General features: G+C 43.1%; 1 protein-coding gene across 4 annotated transcripts in view; it reads left to right on the top strand.

The window, feature by feature from the left end:
- Positions 1–22,035, top strand: part of NRK (Nik related kinase) — a 98,108-nt gene that overhangs the window by 56,522 nt on the left and 19,551 nt on the right. For 2 of the 4 annotated variants that reach the window (XM_080553968.1, XM_080553967.1), the window contains exons 15-24: positions 2,968–3,120; positions 8,509–8,640; positions 9,500–9,567; positions 11,226–11,338; positions 13,460–13,557; positions 13,863–13,981; positions 16,738–16,831; positions 19,594–19,767; positions 20,421–20,550; positions 20,947–21,105. In XM_080553968.1, coding sequence (XP_080410094.1) covers positions 2,968–3,120; positions 8,509–8,640; positions 9,500–9,567; positions 11,226–11,338; positions 13,460–13,557; positions 13,863–13,981; positions 16,738–16,831; positions 19,594–19,767; positions 20,421–20,550; positions 20,947–21,105 — 1,240 coding nt within the window. Of the gene's footprint in view, positions 1–2,967; positions 3,121–3,184; positions 8,156–8,244; positions 8,366–8,508; positions 8,641–9,499; positions 9,568–11,225; positions 11,339–13,459; positions 13,558–13,862; positions 13,982–16,737; positions 16,832–19,593; positions 19,768–20,420; positions 20,551–20,946; positions 21,106–22,035 lie in introns of those variants that run through there. The other 2 variants (XM_080553969.1, XM_080553970.1) reach the window with 2 other exon arrangements.

The raw sequence follows: 22,035 nt of genomic DNA, 5'->3' as shown, positions 1-22,035 counted from the left end.
ATTGATGCCTTTTCTTGTTCTTTGTCTCCTGGGATTTCAGGTTATTGGATTTGATAGATAAGGGGTAGCCGTGTAAAATCCTTGATTAAAAGTTCTTGTCCATTTCACTCTTTTGTTAACTCTGAAATTCTTTCTGCCATCCAACTCTTTCTGCTTACTAGTATCGTAAGGGTAAAAGCTACAAGTCCATTTTACCTATGTTATCTCATTATTCCTAGCATGCTCATTTTTCTTTTTGATATACCCCCAGTGCGTGAGCCCAGTTCTACAGCTGGTGCGATTGTCACATTATTTGGCTGGGTCAGTGTCAGAAATCTCAGCAGCCTGCAGTCCCCTCCTCCGGGGCGGCTGTGTGCAAGTAGAATATTAGGTGTGGTAGTCTGTGTATTCCTGACAAGGCATCTTCCCTAAATACCCAAACAAAGCACGAGGAGAGCTTGTGCATACGTGTGTAGGAGGAATGCAGAGCACTGCTTAGTTACATCTTGCTGCAGTCTTTAAGCGAGTGCCCACTCTGATGTGTGGGCACGCACATCACCTCTGTGTGTGTGCACGTGCTGCAGCTGGCTCCCTTGAGTGAAATTTTCTATATTGATAAGCAGCTAAACGAAACTCTTCTGCTAGGATTGTTGAAATGGTGAATATCAATAACTGGATAGAGTCTGCAAACAGCTAAGCAGCAACATGAAATCAAGAAAAGAACAGATACTAAGGCCCTTGTTAGAGCAGCAGTTTGTGAAAACAAGAGAATGCCTGATTCTGTTTCAAGTAAAACTTAACTGTCAAAAAACGCCCTCGATCCAAAGGCTTTGTTGCATTGACTGGTTAAACAAAACATTACTGAAATTTGAATGAGCTCTTTTGGAAATTGGTATTTAGTTGGTGGTAGAGGGCTGGGTCCTATTCTGGCTGGGGAGTAAGTTGGGTGTGGACAGAGAAGTAAGTTGCTTTTGCTAAATACACGTCACCAAAGACATAGAAATGCTTTGCCTTTGCTAGGCTTTGGGTGGGTGGAGAGAATATGCAACTGTTTTATTTCATTTAACTTTCTTTTCTACTTCACTGTAGCTAAAAGTGAAAAAAACTGCAAAATGTCAGCTCAAATACTCTTTAGTTTTGGCATGCATTTTGTAAATGAACCCTTCATAGCAGAATGAAAAGTATTATGCAGTTCAGTGTAGGCAGTCACCGTTAACTTTTAATTTAGTCGTGAAATAAAATGCTACTAGTTGCAGGTAAGTTAGGCACATACAGAAGCAAACGGTTTGCAAAAAGGGAAATCATATCCACAGATTTGCCTGCCTTTTGGATTCACAGCATGATGCTGTTGTTTGTCATCATGGCTGCTATAATATAGTCTGGTTTTGAGGGCAAATTCTTTTACAATATTACTTACTTAATCACAAACTTCTTGGAAGACACTTTCCACTAAAATCCTAATTAGTGCAACAGGATTGCATTTTTTTGGTTGGAATTTGAGACTTTATAATTATGTTAGCACTCATAACGGTTTGTGACAATTCAAAAATGCTTTAAAGTTTTGACTATTTTTAACAGTAATAATTCAATGAATTCCTTCTTGCTAATACTGATCTTTCCCAGTTCGTTAGCTGAAAAGGTGCCAGTTTCTGCACTGGGAGAGATCTGCACAGGGATAGATACAGCCTACTCTAGAGTAAGTTATTTTTTTCCATAATTTATAGGGATCAGTGGCATTTCAAGGGCCAGTTATTGATATAAGAAATCTCTCTGGAATTATTGTTGAGACATTAAAAACAAAAAAAGTAATTAAAAAAAATACCCTATAGCCCTCCAACACCTCAAGTTTAATGTTTGGCACCACAAAGCCCTTTTTGGGTAATTCGTCCTCTTTGTCTTTGAGCTCTTCCTATGGCAGGCAGGTCAGAGCAGGTTTTCCCCGATGGGTGCAGATGTGAGCTCACTCCTGTGCTGTGTCTGATCCCAGAAGCTGATGAGCTGCGAAGAAAGGACTCTGAGCTCGGGCTTGGTGCTGCACCAGTTCAGTGCCTGCGCCAGGGCTGGAGTCAGTTGTGGGAGCCCAAAGTGTTGGCTGCTTAAGTTTGCATCTGGGTTGCAATATATTGCATGCAAATGCTGTTTGAGAGCAAAGGTGGTAGCTAAATGATCATTTCTAGCTTAGTTAAAACACTCTATTTTCACTTTTTCTTTCTTGCTCCTGGTAAAATTTGCCTTTCATTCTTAGCAGTTGCAAATAATGAAAATCTGGCCTCAAGAGCAGTGTAACAGTGAAGTTTTCTGGGGCGAGAATTTCTTGGCATTAACTGTAGTTGCTTGTTTTAATACCTTTTTTGCTGGCTTCCCCCCACCTCCCATCAAGATCTTTGAGAATCATTTTCCATCTCCTCAGCAGGTTCCTAGGCTGTGTTCAGAGTACACTTAGCATCCTGACATAGGCACAAACATCCAGATAGAGTGAGACCATTCGGAATTCCACCCAGACAGAGACAGCTGGGTGTGAGATGGCATTATTCTTGCTTGTGGTGTAGAACTGTTCCTAGGCTGCTAAATCAGAGGATACAAAATAGATTTATACTACAGAATGGAAATCAGTCACGTTGAATAAAACTGCAAAGAGCCATGGGGTCAAAACCATAGGACGGAGATTTTATAATGAGCAGTGCCCTCAGGAAATAGAAGGACCTCTGTTCCTCCTAGATCGTGTTCCGCAGTCTTTTCCATAGGGCAGTTAAAATACCAAACAATAGAGCATTAAAAGTGTTTTAACAAAGCCACTTGCAGGAATGTCAACGTTGTGAAAGGGGGTAATAAATGCACAACAAAACAGGTTGCGTGCTGTCAAAGGTAAGTAAATACAGAGAGATGATTCCTCCCCAGCTAAAATCTTAGCCTGTAGCAAATGGAATGGCCTAGAATGAAGCCGACTGCAGCTCTGGCACATCATGCCTTTTCTCTTCTCCTTTGCAGGCTGAGGACCGAAGAAAGAGAAGTGACAGCACCCAGCCTTCCCTCCAGTGGCCTGCAGTGCTGGGGCATGACGTCGCGCCGCAGGCGAGGGTGGGCTCCGGCAGCAGCTCCAGCCCCTGCACACCTGCCCTGCAGAGAGCTGTCTTAGTGCAGGTATGGCATTGCTGCCCAGACAGGGACAAGAAAGCACTGGTTGTGCCTAAGCAGAACAGCACATCGGAGACATGTTTCCCTTTGCTCCTGGCAAAAACGACTGAAGCCTGCAGCAATCTGCCTCAGATTTTTAGTGCCACTGTGTGCTGCTAAGTTACAAGTGGAATTAGACTTGGGCAAATGCAGCTCAGGTTTAGATAACAGTTATTTTTATACACTTGATGTCTGACTCTGCTGATTCTATGATATTACTGTTAGATGTTTCACAAAAAGCCTGAAAGGCTGTTCTGTTACAGTCCCTGGATGATGTATTATTTATATGGCGCCATAAATATATGTGGCACTTCACAAAACAAGTCTGAAGCCAAGATGTTTATCCCTGAAGACCATCTACACAAGCAAGATTGTTAGTGATCTTATGAAATAATCTAAACGTATATAGAGATGGAACGAGGACTAGTTGCCAATGCAGAGTTGGGTTTTGCCTGCGGATAGAGCCCGGAAGGTTTGTGAAGTCCCATTTCTAGTCTTCAGGTGCTGCATCAGCACTTCACCCTCTTACTGAAGAAGCCGTTGGTTTCAACTACAGATGTAAGATCCGTGAATCTTAGGCTGTATACCACAGTATATACAAAATTCAGTGTTAGAGGTTAGAAGTTGTACCTAAACAGGTTACTCTGTGTATAGAGTGAGAACACTCTGATAAAGTTCTGCATCAGAATCCTTTTCACACTGTTTTAACTCCTGCTATTTCTACCAGCTCTGGGAGAGCAGATTTAGGGTTCTCACTGCTACGTACGGCATCTGGTGGCCTCACTTTCTGGCCCGTTGGATCCTGGAGCCAAAGCAGGGAGATGAGACCGAGGAGGGGTGCCTGGATTGTTATTTTCAACTCAGCTGCTTTGGGAGCATCTCATGCTGCCTTGCTGCTGAGCCCTAACAGCAGGGTGGGCCCTCTGACTTCTTTGAGGCTACTTGCAATTGCAAGTCATTACTATGAGGTGCTATCCCAAGCTTTTATGCTCATTGCTAGCCACTGAAATCTTGCTTGTCATGAGCTTCTTGTGAATTTACGTCCTGCATGAAAGATACGGATGTGCCTGAAAAGTCATGCCCTTGTTAGCATCTCTGCATACTGATCGTGTTGAGCTCAGCGTGTCCCGCCTCAGCCCTTCTTGCAGCACCACTGATGTTTTGCCTCCTCACACTGTATTTCTTGAAGTGTGAGAAAAAACTCTCATCCCTCCTCCTTTCCCCAGAGCCTGGGTGCTCACAGGGCAGGCTGCATGGCCCAGTGCTCCCCTATCCTGCTTCCATATATGCCTGAGAGTGAGTCTGTGTGAGGCAGGTAATAGCTGGCCACTTTAAGTCCAAGTCTGCTGTGCTTTTCTTGTTCAGGTTGCTGCTGTCTGGTGGTGATGGAAAAATCAACACAGACATCTGCTGGGAAAAAAAGGGCCCCAATAGCTTTTCCCTGGGAAAATATTGGTGTATCTTCTCACATCCTTTTTTTCCACGGCCCATTTGTCATTTCAAGTCATGAGTTTTGTGACTGGGCTAAATTGATGGCTCAGCTCGTAGCATTGACTCACTGGAGAGCTGGTGCAAGGTCTGCAAGAAGGATGTTTGTATCTTAGCCTTTGGCAGAGACTGGCAGCTTCCTTGAGCTGAATATTTCGGCCCTGTAGTAGGAGTGGGAAGGCCCGTAGCGTATTGCAGGGCATCTGGGATTCTGCAGGAGCGCAGTGGGTTTACAGACGAGAGTCCTGCGCTGTAAAAGTGCTGCTCCATGGATGAAAGGAGCTACATCCTTGCCTGGCTGTGACCCAGACCTAGGACAAGTCACTTCATCCCTTTGCACCTCGTTGGTGCTTCTCTATTTGGTAGTGCCTCTCCCAGCTGCTTTGGGGAGTGGTGAGGAATAAAGCAGTATTATCACCCTCTTTCACATTCCTTCCTAGAAACTACACTATAAAATTTTAATGCTATGTAAAGTGATGGTGTTACTTAAGGCTAACAGCAGCACACGATATATAGTGGTTAGTGTGATTTCACTCCCTGCTGGCAGCTGCCCTGTTACCCGTGCACAAGTCAGTGCTCTGGCAGGTGGAGACCATGTGGACAGGGAGAAGCTGATCCATGGTCTCACCTAATGTGTTAGCATGGAAACCCAATGAACTTCAAGGGGTAATTTATAAATCTTCTTAAGGGTTGTGTTTCCTTCTGCTCGTTGGCAGCAGCTGTTGATGCTAATAGCTGAGTGTTTGGCAATGTTGCATATATTAACTTTATAAAGTGATAAGGCAAAATGAGCGATGGGCCAGTTAGTCACCTGGAGACTAAAAGACTCACAGCAATATACTCGGAGAGTTCAGTATGTTGGTGCCTTGTTGATTTAAAATAAAAGTGAACGGTGGAGTTAAAATGCAAGGTGAATCCATCACAGATGTCTGTGCTGAAGAACTTCCAGACAGCTTTGTCAGAGAGGGATCATCTGTCATCACTGCTCTGCTCAGACTAAAAAGACTTCTTATTTTAAACGATCCTACTCTGTGATATTGTGTGGCACCTCTTTATTGCCCAACTCTCTGTCAAAACGATTTCCCTGGAAATCTTAATGCAGCTCCCGAGGAGCAGGGAGCAGGATTTCTCAGTGTCGTGTACCCTGTCTGTCTGGTGAGGGAAATGTGAGATATTCCCATATCAGAGTGTGTCATTTCCACCTGCTTTGTACCTGCTTTGCCTTTGGTGAGCTGCAGCACAGCAGCAGATGGGTCTCGCTGGCTGCAGTGTTGTGGGGTGGGCTGTACTGGGCTACCTGCAGGATTTCACAGAGACTTGTAAAGTCACTGGGTCTGCCTCTCTGCCCAGTGTCTCTCAGGGTCTGAGTAGAGGAGGGATTTAGCCCACATCTGAAATGAACTCCTTTTTTTTCAGTTGATTCTGTGGTTCTCCTGTAGGATTTGCTATCTAGATCTGCTCTTCTGTCTGGAGTAATGTGGCCAAATGCTATGATTTGGGGGTTATCTGAAACATTTTTGGTTTGCTGTGGAATCGCAAGGTTTTGTAGGTCCTACAGAAATCATCCCAGAAACAGGCATCACTTCCTAGCTTTACATGAAACCAGAGTACTGGTCTGTCCCTGCCCAAAGAATGGATGTGGGTACCATCTGCAGAGGGTGTGTGTGGAGTTGAGAATTTCTCAGTCACTTAAATCATGATTCAGCAAAGCTCATCCCTGCTTTTAAGCACGAGTAGTTTTCTGGTACTCTGCAGGACTCAAAAGCTGAAATTTAGGAAGAAAGTTAAGTATCTTGTTGAAAAACTGGCAAGGACGAAAATCTTCCTATATTCTGATAATAATACACTTGCTGTAAAGCCTATTCCGATCCCCAAGATGAGTCACTTCAGGGGAACACTTTGCTGTTAAAATAATTCTGGTTAACTGAAAACTATTATTAGTGACAATCATGTTGGACAAAAAAAAGTCATTTTGACAAAATGAAAGGACACGGATTATGAGATGTTCTAACTGCTGAAAAAGCTATTTTCTTTACAGAGAGCGAACAGAACATGTTCTCCCCAAAAGGCAGAAAAAGCACCTGAATATTTAACCAGGTGAACTCGTCAGGACTGGTTTTCTGCAGCTGACTTCCCCTTGCTGGACTTGGAGGTGGTGGTGGGACAATTGAATGGGTGTTTGGCATCTTTAAATAGTTTTAGAATTACTGCTTAGAGATATTTAAATGATCTTTAGAGCTACGGGAGGTTCATACTTGTCTTATGTTATTGAAAACCTGTATGCAGTTCTCAGTTACCATGTGTTACTTTTTAATATAGGTTACTTCACTTAGAAATGAATTACATATTAGGTAAATAATATTCCTGTGCATTCGTAATGTCTCTCGCTCGAGGGAACTAGTGAAAATTTTAATACGCTTAGCTGATAAATCAATAAAATATTTGTCTGAGTCATTCTTTGGGGAAACTGAACTGCAGCTGCCTCTGAGCTGAGCTGTAGTAATTTGATCGGGACACAAACATTAAAACTTTGACTCAGACAAAAATTACCAGCCTGTTTCTTAGTACTGGAAGTGGTCAGGGTGCTGTTTTGCAGTCCGCTTGAGATAAGAGGTGCTTCCCACTGGTAATGTACAGAAGCTCAATCCAGACTGGGGAAGGACAGCAGCTGACAGGCATCTCGTAGTGTTCCTGCTGGCTGTGGGTGTCCCCAGGGAGCCCTGGTCTTGCTTTGCATGAGAAGAGAAAGCCCAAAGTAATATAGCTTCAGGCATTTCTCTGCTATTTTTCTATTTCTGTAACATTAAATTGGTTCTGGCATAGGAATCCCTCAAGATGGGCCCAGCTCACACAGCATTTCCATGTATTCTGTCTCAATCTCGTGTCCAAGAGGATTTCTCATTTCAGGGAGGATCAGTACATTCGGTTGACATTTTTAGCTCTGTTCCTTTCTTCCCCTTTGGAAGACTCGAGTGTGATAGATTATTAATGCACAGAATTTAAAGGACCTTTCCTTTTTATTTTTTAGTACAGAGAGAATTAGAGGAACAAATCTTGAGTATTTTAGATTGAGTTGTACGCTGCTAACATGTTATTCCATTGGAATGAACACCGTATTCCCCCTCTCCTCTCACCCCAATTAGGGCATTTGCTGTCCTAATGTCCCAACGTGATACCCTCAACAATAGCTGATAGCTTTTAAACACAGGTGATCTCAATGGGAGCACCTGGACGTGACTGTGCATGAGGTGTATGTAGTGTGGGCATAGTTTCTAATTGCTTACAGCAGGCTCAAATTTTACTTTTTTTAAAGCACCTGTAAAGCTCTGTTACAGAGGAGGGCCAGGGCACTCTGTTGGAGAGTTAGAAGCACTTCCAGGTGGCAGGTTGCCTGCAGTGGCTGTAGGTTGATGGTGGGCTTGCAAAGACTAGCTTGGAAGGGAACATCTCAGATAGGGGAAGGGATTCACCCAATTATTGTACCGTCTTGGTTCTGAAGCGGGTCATTGGTCAGGTTTGTATGAAGTTTACTTAGCAGTAATTTTTGTCACTCAATTCAGCAGTTCTCTGTGCATTGCCAGTGACCTTTCAGCTTCTCCACAGACATAAAGATGGGAGATGTGCATATAGCATATATGTTTTTACTATTTCTTTATATTGTGGCCTTCACCCTGAAATATTTGTGCTTAAGATGCTGGAAATCAATAATTTTACAGTGAACAAGGTAAGTCTGTGTTGAAACACAATACTCGTTACACATTTAATAAAAATTTGATCTCTCAGAGAGAACTGTTGGTATCTGTTGGCACTGGGACACCTTGTAGAGGCAGAGAAGTACAATTCAGTCTGTATTTCGTTTGTTTCAAGTGTGACAATTTCCGGGCAAGTAAAGATGCGTACCACAGCAGCTCGCTGTCAGATATGGTAACAATACCAGTCAGCCCTGGACAAGATGACGTGTTCTGGAGTGAGATGCAAAATGAAGAACAACCCCCGAAGGTATGTGAAATGCTGGGTATTTGGCACTGTCTGTGCCCAGTTCCTCTGCTCTGTGTAGTATCTACCCCCTTTGGCTTTATGAAGCTGAGTGAAAATCCCATCACTTACACGCTTACTGGGTCTCACTAATCTAGAAAGAAGACTATAAAGATACGATTCTGTACTGATTAGGCAGGTCAGTGCTCTCAGTGTATGTGTATAGTATCTGTGGGATCAATGAATGCAGATACCCATCTTTTGTTAGACCAAATATTTGTAGCTTCCCTTTCTGTGCACAACCTGGTTTGTTGCAGAAAAGCTCATTAGTTTGTATAATTCAGGCGATGGTGTACTTATTTTTTTAACAGAACTCCTAAGAAAAAGGGCAGAACTCCTGTGTGGGGATGTGTGTATGTATGGGCATGCATGTGCGTGAATTCGTATTATTACTTTGCAGGTGGGATGTGTGTGTCTGTCCTTTTTTGTTCTCCCCACCTTCCTCCCCTCCCCTTGAATATGCACACTTTGATAGCAACGTAAGGCAATCCACCACCTAGGTAAAGCTGCGTTAATGACTGCAGATGTGTTTCTCTGTCTGCTTTAAATATTGACCAAGAATAATGCTGACTCCAGGGAAAGGTGCAAACCTCTCACAGACTGCACCCTGATAGATTGCAGAGGCTCAAGGCAAAATGGAAGTACCTGCTGCTGACTCGCAGCATCCAGTGCCAATATCATGAAAGACAGATCCACAGGTCCCACTGAAGCATTGTTCTTTTATGTTGGTTAGTCTCCTTTTTGTATTGATACAGGGTAAGCGTTAGGTTTATTAACTGAGTCTATCAGTAGCAAATCAAAAATATTTGATTAAATCCTTAAGGTTCCAGAAAGGACAACCTCTAAATTTCACAGCAGGGATCAACCTGGCCATCAGAGATGCCATTCAAGGTAAGCTCCTAAGTGTTTTATGCTTATACTAATGCTGATTTATTGCCAATGGGAAAACTGAATCCAGTTTATTTAAAAACAAAGCCATAACCTCAGTAACACTAAAACTGAGTAACACTAAAACTGTTTTAGTAACACTGAAACCGTTCATACCTCATTTAATGGCAGTTACACTTATTTTGTGTTTTGTGTCAGCTCATCCAATAAATAACGAACTAAATCTCTTGATCTTAAACCTGAAGGAAGCATCTAAGCTAGCTTCCTTTTAATGACTAATGTACATGATTTAAATACAAACAAACCTATTGTAGATTGCTTCCTTTTCATGCAAGGTAGTTCTGCATTCTAATGGAAAGCAATATTTTTAATATATAAAGGCTGTTCCACCTGTAATAATTCCTGCAAAGAATTGTTTCATTTGTTTCAGTCTGCTTGGCTTGCCTGAGCGGTTTCCATGCAATTTCTTCATTGGTTTCCCAATTATGCAGTGCAGTAATTTAACAGCTGCCTGTGATTTAGTACTGCTTTACTGTCCCTTCAGGTCAGAGCAAGTGACTGCTGAAGGTGCAGGTTACTGGAGACCCCAGCCTGTTGACACCTGAGGATAGCAGGGGCAGGTGGTGCTAGTGGCTTGGTCAGGGTGCTCATGGAGATGCTTTGTTGTGGCACTTTAGGGCCTACATCATTGTTTCAAAGAGGAATTCTTTGTCTGGATACTTCAGTGACTTAGGCCCTGGCCTCAACTCCATGTCTAGGCACTTTAATTATAGTTTGTGAAGTTTGTGGCTGCAACTTTGTTCTGCCTGATAGTAGCTTGAACAGACAAATATGCTGTATTTGGCAGTATTCCGGCAGTCTGCCCTTAAGGCGAGTGTACTTGGCATCCCAGAAGAAAAGACCAAGGATGCAGAGAGCTCAGTGGTGAAGGGTAGCCCCCACAGGCTGTCTAATCAGGGAACATAATGCAGTGAGGAACTAGGGTTGGAGAGATTTAAAAGGGAAGTAGTTTTAGCTGACCTAACAGAATGATGTACAATATTTTGGAACGGTTACTTCTGTTGAACCAAAGTCAGAAACATCATCTGAAACAACTTTCAAGTGAAGTCAAACCCTAAATGCTCTCTACATAAGAATTAAAGGAGGCAAAGCAGAAAAGAAGCATGAAGGCAAACCACAGTGTTAAAAGTGAGGGGCTTCTTAGCCTGGGATTACTGAGTGAGATTCAGTTTTGCTTTGCAAGCTTGGCAGCTTGTTTTACTGTCTTGTATGTTCCTTTCTCCATTTATAAGTGGGTGATGATGTATCTTGTAGGAGGGTAGGAGAGCAGGTTTCATTATTTGTAAAAACCATGAGATTTTGGAACCAGGATTGAGACTGGTCTGAAGAGGCCAAGGGAGAATTACAAGGAGTTGGGTATTTTGTGGTGACTTGGGACTCTGCATTCTCCTGGAATGAATTCCCAGAGGAAACTGTCTCCTCTGTCTTCTCTTGCTATTGAGTGGCCCTGCCTGGAGCACCAAGGAATGCCAAGTTTTTGTTTATTAAGAGTATTATATCATACACTGACAGCAGGGAGCTTGGTGCAGTGGTCTAGGAGGCATTCTAGGCTGCATTCCTGTACGCAAATTGCCTAATGTGTTTTTTGTCCTTCTGTTCAGTAACAGTCGTCAGTTGTCCCCTGGGGGACATGCTCTGAAGCTAAACAGCAGCAGCACTCCTGGCAGCAAGCAGTGGGAGATGGGATCTCATCAGAGCAGCCGACCAACCTCAGGTGATTCCCAAGTCAATGATTCATTAGTCACAATGTCCAGAGTTCCTAGCACAGGAAATGGACTTCTGTAGGGTGTCAGATGTTCCATTGTAAATGTTTTTGTGTTTTTTTTTTTTTTAAATGATGTCTTCTGGTGATAAGCTTTTGATAGCCCTCTTGGTTTTAGGGTTCCATGTTCCTAAAATATAAATACTTCCCTTTTTGAGTAAAAAAAAATGACTGTGAATGTACTTCCACACAGAAAATTTTAATTACGTCAATTAAGAAGTGAAAAAAAGTCAGTTCTGTTGCACTTAGTGACACCACTGAAACTCAGCGGAGCCAACATTACATACACAGATCTAATTCAATGCTAATATTCACCCATTGGCATTTTCTGCATAACCATATGCTGCTTTTTTGCATTGCCCACTAATAAGATGATACAGATGAGCAGTTGCTGTACACTAATATTTCTACACTCTAATACTGTGCTGGCTGAAAGAAGCATAAGGAAACACAAGACTCTCCATGTAGCAGCTTGTGAAACATTCTTCCTCTACTCCTACTTGCAGAAAGATAGTGAAACAGAAAAAGGGAAAGGAAGTTAAACGTGGAGATAGCCTCATCCAGTGAAAGCACAGTGCAAGTTTTAAGGGATCTTGATGTCGCTGGTAGCGATGGAAGAACGCAGTGGGCTTGCTCATGGTTGTGCAGACTTCTTTGCAATACAGGCTCTGGTTCCTGAGACATGAACTGAGACTCAGGCAGAAGAGAACATGGAGCAGAAGAGGAGGGGTTTGTTCCTGTATTTGCTGTTCCTTAGTGCCTTTTCTGTGGGAGAACTCTAGGGCAGTTTCTTGTGTAGCTCTTTGCAAAGCACTGGTGTTTTACAGTGCTTTACATCCAGGTTGATGCAGATGGGTGACATGGGGAATCACGCCCAAGTCAAGGCAGGGTGGATGCTAAAAATGTTTGGAAACCGCAGCAGCGAGCTGCTGAGGTCATTTATTTTTAAACTGAGGCTCGCATTGTTAATTTGAAAACCCTTGATAAATGAAGAACAAATTGCTTATTTATTACATTTACACAACCAAGTCAATTTTGCTTTCACTAACCATACAGAGTAGAAAGCTTTGCTTCAAGAGAAAACCAGAGCACAGTTTAAACTGCTTGGGGTTTGTTTCTTTTTTCTCTTATGTCATTTTATGTTTGAATAATAGCATAATGATGAGCAGCGTACAACAGCCCAGTTCAACATTGCAATGTCTGCATGATGTGTAACTCCTGTGCTATTTTGGCATGGGGAAATGAAAACCTCACCAGCCATGGAAAGAATAGAAAACCTCCCTTGTGGTTTAAACTGTCTCCTTGCGTTCTTAAGTGTCGTTAAATTACAGCTAGTTCTGGCATATGGTGTTCCAGAGTTTGTTGCTTTCCCAGACCCACAGGGATAGTGAATTGGGCAGGAAAGGGCTATAAATACTTTAAAACTAATACTGCTGCTGAGTTGCTTAGGTACTCATTGACCAATAAGGAATTTTGAATTTTAAAAGCTTTGCAAAATGCATGAGTACCTGAAGCCATTGTGATAAAACTAGCTAAATTACCAAATACAAATCTTAATTTGCATGAGCTTGAATTCTCCCCCCTGTTATCTTACAAGCAGTCCTGTTGGTAGCAGTGGGACAGTCATGAAATAAACTGCTGAATGAGGTAGCTGTGTGCCCTGCTGGCAGGGTGGGGGCACATCTGCCTTCTCTCCCTTCACTCGTATCAGCAGTTGTGTGCAGAAGACAGCATCTCTCCAGGGCTGCTTTGGCTCTTCCCAGGTAGCTTTATGGGGGTTAATGAAAAGGAAAATTCACTTGATCTCTTGGAGGCATCCCTCCTAAGATGGCATCATCACGTCTGGGTGGCCTCAGCTCCTCTGGTCTTGATTGCTTGGGTGTTCAGTAGCCGTGCGGGTCCCCAGCCCTGCACCTGGGAGGGAAGCACGGGGCCACAGCTTCACTGTCACCAGTGCCTGACCTCGGGCAGAACCCTGAGGAGCCCTGTGGGTGCTGGCCCTTGCTACCCACTTCCCTCCAGGGCAGAGTGGAAGTGGGAGCTGAGAACTGGCTCAAAGGAAGTTTTTTACAGGGAACCCAGGAGCAGCCAAGGGAGAGACCGCTTTGGCCCAGAACCACCTGCAGCTGCACAAGAAGCCTGAAAAAGTTTCTCATCCGGGCCAGATTGAGGTAGGCTCTTCTATATCCACTGCTATTTTGGATTTATTCATGGTTTTCATTGAGGGCACATCTGTTCAGACATCTCCTCTGTTGGTGCTTGAGATAGCTAGCTAGGTAGTAAGTCCATCTGAGAGGCTGGGCTGGAGGTTTGAAGACGAGTCATGTGCAGGCTACCGCTAGTAACATGGGAGCACGTCCCTGAGCTCCTGTAGGACTGGGGTGTCTGAAGACCCCTTGCTGGGACAGTAAAATCCTGCATGTGCTATTTAGCAATGGGTTCTTCCTTGAGGAAAAACTGAGTTTTTTCTATTCAGAGCCCAGGCTCCTTTGCCAAGGGGAAGGACAGCACCAGTTCGTTCTGGAAAGCAGCAGACTACTCCTCATCAAGCGACGAAGTCGGCAGCAGTGATGAAGATGACATGAACCACATGAGGTTGGCTTGATTTATTTTCTCTTTTTATTACACACTTATAAATATCTGGAAAAAACTGGCATACATAAATGCCTCCCCTCTGAAGTTGCTATCAGTCATTTATGTCAGCTGTAATTAAGCAGTTTAATCTCACTATAATGAACTCCTGGGGGTAAATGTTTGCTCCATCAGATGTGTGCAATGTAATAAGCTTTGATGACCTGCTGCCTTGGGACAATGAGGAAATGTCTCGTTTTAACTGAACATCAATAGGTAGTGCTTCTTCAGAGATTACTTCACATTGATCTACGTTGAAATGGAATTTTTAAAAGAAAAAAGGAGAACTGTATATCTTTATGTTAAATGCAGATTGCGGTGCAAAAAGCAAGGCAAACGTAGCACTTGTGTTCAGATGGTCTGTTCACTCTAGTGGAAATAATTACCACTGAAAAGCTGATTATTTCACCTGGGTTGTTTATAAAGGGGGAGGTGTAAGCAGGATTTGATTTTGTAGAATTTGCTGTATTTTTAGTATTGTTATTTTATACGATTGCTGATTGTACATTGTAGCTTCTACTAAGCTGATCTCACATGAGCTGTTTCTCTTTAGCTTTCCAGTTTCTCTTGGTGATTTTGTGACTGACATCTTGTGGTGTTTTACCTGTCATGCAGAATGTGTATTCTGCTGTGAAATAATGGAGCATGAATCTCTTGCTTGTCCGAGTGAAAGAGGGGATCAGTCAGTCAGCCCTGCTGCTTGGAACAAGAAACAAAATGGGTTTTCAGTACTGATGAACAAAACTTCTAATTTTGTTGCAAAGAGAACTTCAGTTTATTTCAGTTCCAGTATTTACTTCGAAGTGCATCTCAGCAATACAGAGCTGTCTAGGATGGGGCTTTTGCTCTTCTGACATAATTGCACATGTGGTTTTGTCAGTCCTCAGACAGAGATGCACAGATTTGTAATGCTGTTGGCAAGCTCTAGCATTGGCCTGATACCAGTCCTTTCTACTGTGCTCCTCTGAATAAGGTTTTTGTACCTGCGTATATTCCCGATTTGCATTTCTGAAGTTCATTTTCCAAGCTGAGGGATAAGGAGGGATAATGTTAGAAAAAAATATTGTAGTTTATTCACCTGAAAAAGCTGTCTTTTTGCTGTAATGCCTTATTTTCTTACTGTTCCTCTCCAAACCACATCTTTTTGCTCTGTGAAGTTTTATTCGTTCTAGGTCATAGAATTCATCCTAGACCTCAGAAAGATTCCACATAAAAATATGGATTTGCCCTGTAACAATGACTTTGCTACATAAGTGTTAGGTTGTTATATCCCTGTATGCTTAATGATTTGAACAGCCTTTGGAAAGGCTGTTTCCAAAGGCCTCACTGCCTTTGGAAATCTGCATGTGGTGTTTGCATCTCCTGTGTGTGTGAGACCCACCGGTCTTTTGGAGAAATGGGGTCAGCAGGCTGATCCCTGTTAGGCTGGCCTTCTGTGCACACAGCCACTGTGAGAACCTCATGGAAACTGGAAGTGCAGTCTTAATGAAGTCCCTTCACCTCAGCTGAGCATCATTTATATTGAAAGATAGATACTTTGGGAAATACATCATTATTACTAGTGAGTAAATAGCAAACACCAGTTTTTTGTTTTAAGGAGGGATGTCAGTGAACACGAGCCGTCATCCTACCTGCTTGTATAGCATGTATATTCCGTTCATGCTCATCTCTCCCACTCTAGAAGGCTGCTTCCTTCTCTGATACCTGCATCATTCACAATTCCCGTACAAAAAAACCCCACACTTTTCCTGTGGCTCGTTTTGTATAGTTGAGTTTCTTCCCTCTGCTCCTTGTATGCTGTTCATTACCAAATTTAAATAAGGTGGCCACAGGTATGTTCTTGGCTGGTAAGTACTTACTCCCACCAGTAAATAGGAGGTTGCTGTCATTTAAGATCAGGACCTTGCACTAATCAGTGATCCTGCTCCATGTGTTGCCATTCCTCCTAAGTTTAGCATGCAAATATTTACACCTCCCATAGGGGTGAAAAAATAACCCTTTTACTCCTTCACACTCATTCACACTGTTTTAAAACACAGATACCACTGCTCGTTCAGGGTATATCACAAGAGATGCTCGCCTTGGTCTTACTCTGTCCATCAGGACCTGCTTTTGGACACCATGGAAGACTGGATACTGGGCTTAGTGGGCTTTTGGCCTGACCCAGTCCTTCTGTCTCTCTGCTTCTGCTGCCTTACATGTGAAGTGAGGATGGTCACGTTTCTTGCGCAGAACGAAGTCGCAGTGCAGTCTGTCCCAGGGGGCGAGAGCAGTGTACAGAGGAGCAGCAGCTCTCCCCGCGTGCAGCCGATGCTGGATTTTTGGGAACAGGATGGCCAGTATTTCACCCCTCAGGGTAGTGTACGAGGGGAGATGGGAGAAGTTTTGAAGTTTTTGAAGGCTGCTCGACAGACCTGCTGTCACTTGCCTTGAGCACCTGTCAAAATGATGGGTGAAGGAAGGGAAGCCTCCACTGAGGTGGGGAGAGCTTCCTACTGGGAGCAGTCCTCGGGCACCAGTCCATCCAGGCACATCCTAATCAGCTGGCTTTTGTATAGGAACCCTTACGTGTAACTAGTGAATGTTAATTATGCTCAGGAGAACTTGTGTATATGGAGGTGTTTTTTGTGGGTTTTGGTGTAGGGTTTTGTATTTTTTGGGGTTGTTGGTTTTTTTTCCCGCTGAAGTAGTTCTGTTCATTAATTGGAGTTTGTTACCAGGCAACTGCTGAGCAGCAGAGTGGCAGATTTCTCAAGGACAAAAGTACCAGATGGGATTGAACTGAAACCCCAAAGCACTGCTGCAGAACAGAAGGTAATTTGGCCATTTGTAAGGGCTTGGGTACAGTGTGGGGAGAGTCAAATTGTTAACGTACGTGATAAACTCTGTATCCACTCCTTCTCAGCAGCATTTTCACTCTGAAGTCCTGCTCTGTCACTTCAAATTACAGCTATAAGCTTTAAAAAAGTGCGTACTGTGCCAGGCTTTATGCTTCCTACAAACAGGCTTACATCTAGGTTCAAAATTGCACCTCTTTATTTGTCCTTACTATTGACCCGGTAGTAGTGGCTGATGCCAACTTACTGCATGAAGGCGCTAGGCAGGTTGCAAAAAGCAATCCTGTTGATTACAGTCAGTGTGCATGGTTGCTATTTTTAAAAATGTTGACCTTCTTTATTCCAATGTAAAGAGAAGTACCTCTTTTTAAAATATTACTGAAAGACAGGAAAAGTACTTCATCCCTCCGCACGGGCTTAGCAAAAACACTCGTTCCCTCGTGTGTCATGTTGTGGTTCTTTCCCATCTATAGTTTCTAGCAGAGACTTCAAGTTGTGTGGATTTTCCCCTGTGATAAATATTAGTGCAGAAAAGATGAAAACAGAGAAAGCAGAACAATGTTCTCTGTGGTTGAAAACAAAAAAATTACAGTAATAAGACTTGCTCTCAACCTCAGAGCATTTCTCACGTATTACTGAGTGTATTCTAGTTTCACAGATAGGGAAAATAAATTGCCATGAAATTGGCATTTTCCCCAGAGCTTCTTGTGTAAGCTGTGACAGAGCTAGGAAGAAAAAGGAGTTTCCTTTGCCTCTGGTGTGTTTCGTAAGCTTCAGACCAGAGAGAAATCTGTCCAGGCTGGCAAAGGAGTCCCACTTTGCCTGTCTCGCAGCATCCTTAAGGAGAAAAGATCCTGCTTTGATACATGGGGCACCAGACTGAGCCATGATCTCAGCAGCTCATGCTGTTCATCTTCCTCAACCTGCACTGAGTCTAATGCATTATTTTAAAGCTTATTGTTCTGTACCAGAAATGAAAGAATATTCCTGGTTACCATTTCAGAGCAACAGCATGACAGAAAAGGTTCTACTGCATTTAATAATTTTACTTTCAGATCCATCCATCTCCACCTACGTAGGGGTGAGGGGAAAAAACAATACCAGCTCCAGGCCCTCTCCGCCTCCTTTGCCCAGTGCCAGAGCTCTTTCCTGGCACTCCAGCTTGAGCCTGCCCATTTCCTTCTCATGGCAGGAACAGCTCAGCGCTTCCTCCTTCCCTCGATATCTGGGTGCTGAACATAGGCTGCTTGAGGATATGGAGAAAGGTGGGGTCTTTGAGACTCAGAATGAAGGTGGAAGAGAAAGGAGAAGAGTGGAGGTCATGTTTTCTGGTAGATTTGAGGAAAATGACCCAGGAAGGATGACAGATAGGTGATTCTCACCTCTTCTCACCAATCTCTTTGATGCCTTCCAGTGTTTTCTCTTCTCACAGAGAATCCTGTCCGTTCCTCCCACCTCTGTGTTACCACCCACAGCCACCATAAGACTCATAAGAATTCTTTCAACATCCATTTCCTGCCCCATTTTGAAGTGGTTAGGGTGTACCAAGCTGCTCAAATGATTCAAATGGGAGTTTGGCTCAGTTCCGCTGAATCTGACTTAAAACTGAACAAAAAAAGTGCCATACGGGTTTGCTTCCCTGAACTCAAATACTGACATGCATTTTATTGTTGCTTTTTAAAATATCAGAATTAAAAACGTAAAATGCCTACAGCATCGATTTTATTCCTGGTTAATTACTTGGCTTTTAAAAGGCAAATGCCTTTCATTCAGAGTTATCTGCTATATTTTGGATATATTGACCAGCATTCAAAAAAGCTGAGCTGATTTCAGTAGGCTGTTTATCAGTCAGTGCAATGTATAGACGTGCCTTGAATTCAACCAGCCAGAAGCTGTTTGAGTTTGATGGTGCTTTTTGCTTTGGTATAATTCAGGAGGAATACCGTTGGTTAGCACTTGGCTCCTGACACTTTGTGTTCCAGTGCTGATGGTATTCGGGTAACCAGACCTTTCATGGCCAGGGGTAGGTTCCTCTGCATTGCCCTCCCCATCTGGGACACTGCGTGCTTTACAAATCCCCTCTTTCTTCCTCTCAAAGCTTCTAGCCATGTTTTCCCAGAAACTTCAGTGTCCCAGTGACTCAGTATTTTAGTCTGTCGGGGAGAGAGTTTGTATGGTGCCTCACAGCCTGCATAGTATTGCTAGTAGGATCCTACAAGGAGGGCCACAGTACCAGACCTCATTGTACTGCAAATGCTGATACTGGATCCTACTGAATGTGATCCCTCTAGAATAAGATTTCCTAATTCAGTAAGTGGGAAGTAGCAATGAAATGAATGGTAAGGGGCTTTAAACTATATGCGGGTCCTGAGCTGAGAAGTACCTACTTCTGACCACGGTAGAGGTCAAATCTGTACTGTTAAGACAAGTCATTTGATTTTCTGTCAAGCCTTTCTGAGGATGAAGTTCCTTCCTTACCTATGGCATGGGATACAGTAGATGAGCAGTGTTTCTGGAGCACTTTGGGGGTGGAAGCCAAGGCTGATATCTCAGGTGTTTGCCACATGCTTTTGTAATTTCCTATTTTTTAATCTTTCTGTAGTGTTTGTCTTCATCCAATAGATTACATAGAGCACCCCTACTCATATCCTCATTACTTATTGCCCTAATTAACAGGGGGTGCATAGTGCATTGGAATTATATCAAATGTGGACTTTAACCATGTTTTCTCATGTGCAGGATCAGATTTTAGGGAAACAAATTTCTAGCACCCAAGAAGGCCTCTGGAGCATAAACAACCAAAACTATCTCCTGCCAGATCTTCTTCAGCAGAGCCAAATTTCAGATTCCTCCGTGAACCCACCAAAAGTGCCACTGACTAGTCAGGAATCTCAGAACAAATCTGTGAATAAGGTATGAGATAAGTTTATAGATTGAATGAATTGTACCACCACTTCCCTCCAGCCCATGAGAGCCTGAGATTGAGTGTCATTTGAATTCATCTATCCTGTCTCTTATAAAGGAGAGATTTTTCACCATACCCCTTCTTTTATCTAAAAGATATATTTTGGGGGACTGATAAGAAAGTTCAAGATCCCTACCCATCTTTGCTGTTCCACGTTTTTGTCCTTCTCTCTCCACTTCACACAAGCTAGAAGGGCTTTTACCCTCTGCTCCTTTACCTGTAACACCAGCAACACAGCATGCTCATCTGCCTTTAATGATTGTCTTTGGATTGCTTTCCATCCCAGCGTCAGGTGACAGTGCACAAGGCATGGACCTGTTGCAGATGAAACAGCAGGGAGTGAGAAACATAAACGGAGATTCTTCTGGGGACCAGTTACTTCATTGCAGTGCAGTGCCTGGTCAAGAATCCTGACACAACTCCTAGCTCACGCTTCCTCTTGTCACTCAATTTGTACCATCTATCTACTGCTCTAAGCATGTTCATTACACCTAATTATGCAACATGCTGTTTCACCTGAACCTCAGAGACACCCACACGGCTCTGTGCTGTCTGCTCCCTAGTGTCATCATCCTGAAGCAGCTCTTGTGTTTCATTGTAGACCCCGTCCACTGAAAGTACACCTTCAAAGAGCAGTACATCATCTACAACATCGTTTACTTCATTCATAGATCCCAGACTTCTGCCAATCACCCCTCCCACCAGTCCAGTTGGACCTCCCTGTAGTTCTTGTGAGTATGCTTTACCCCTCATAAAATCTCATTCCTGTTTTGTTCTTGTTATTCTGGGTGGGAATCGAGGGAAGGGAGAAGCTTATCACTTGGCAACTGAAACTGTTAGTAACACTTCCAGAAACTTAAGCTCCACATTGCTATGAATTTCAGTGCATGGCCACTGTGCTTCTTCCAGATGTTGCTAGCTCTGCTGCTGTGTCACCACAGTGCTTGCTCAGGAATGTTTGAGGAGTTTTCCAGATGTGTGGTTTTCTTTGGCTATGTGATGCTCTCAAAAGTGTTTTTTCACTTTTCTGGAGTTTGTCTCATTCTGCCGCAAACAGGTCAAATGTGAGATGTAGCCAAACACTTGAATTTTTATTTATTTTTTATTCCATATATCTTCTTTTTCAGCATCTAGTGCAAAACCCGAGCCCGTCAGGAGAGAAAATGCAAGGAAGGGCTCTGTTGTCAACGTTAACCCAACAAATATCCGCCCGCAGAGCGACAGTCCAGAAATTCGTAAATACAAGAAGAAATTCAACTCGGAGGTCCTTTGTGCTGCTTTGTGGGGTAAGCTCAGAAGTGCTTGGGCGTGTGTGTAGAGGGAAGGCAGCAGCAGGAGAGGTTGGCAGTATATGGCAGTTAGATTTCGCAGTTGTATCACACCTCTCCTGTCAGAAAATTCTGAGAACATACCTACGTGTCACTCGCATAATATTGCCTTCCTGATGGAAGATGGCAAACAGATGAGTTACAGTTGCAAGGGATTTTGTGCATCAGAATGAGAAAACATTTTGATCAAGCACAAAATTGAAACTGCGCTTGCTGGAAGAGCCAAAAGTTGCAAATGTTTTGGTAATGTGAAGCAAAAATGTTCATGATACTCAGTTTGTCTTAGCTGCATATCAGTATAGCTAATCATGCATAACCCTGACCCAATGGAAATTATCCAAACCAGAGGTTCCAAGAACCTTCCTCTCAGAATTTTAGCCACCACAGACTGAAGCAGGTCAGGCATCAATCTTTCCAAGAGGGTGACTTCCATAATTTCCACTGTCAGGACTTAGAACCTTGCTAGATCACCATTTTTGTAGGGTCAGCTTCACATGGCATTAAAAAAAAAAACACAGGATCAGTGTAGTCAGACCAGTTTTCAACCACTGTTGATGTAGTCCCAGTCTCACTGTAGCTAAGCTCTTGAGTTCTTCTAACCATCTGTCTACCTGTGAAGAACAGATGCATTCTATGGGACTCGCTCAGACGTTTACTTGTCGTCACTTTCTGAGTCTGGAATGGAAAATGAATGAAGTAGGTGAAACATTATCCAACGGAAATGTAGATTTCTAGTTTTTATAGCTTTGCAGGTTTTGTGTAATGTATGTTTGCAGGAGTCCAAGATTTTAAATTAGGAACAGAGCTATGGAGCAAAGTCTGTAAATTAACTTTGCATTGAGGTTGAAGAGCACCAGGTACTCATCAGAGCATAGCCAGTAGAGAAGT

The sequence above is a fragment of the Anser brachyrhynchus genome (genome assembly GCF_964034855.1).
Source record: "Anser brachyrhynchus genome assembly, chromosome: 13".
NCBI lineage: Eukaryota > Metazoa > Chordata > Aves > Anseriformes > Anatidae > Anser > Anser brachyrhynchus.
The sequence above is the reverse complement of the archived record's forward strand: the minus strand, read 5'-3'. Positions and strand labels throughout refer to the sequence as shown.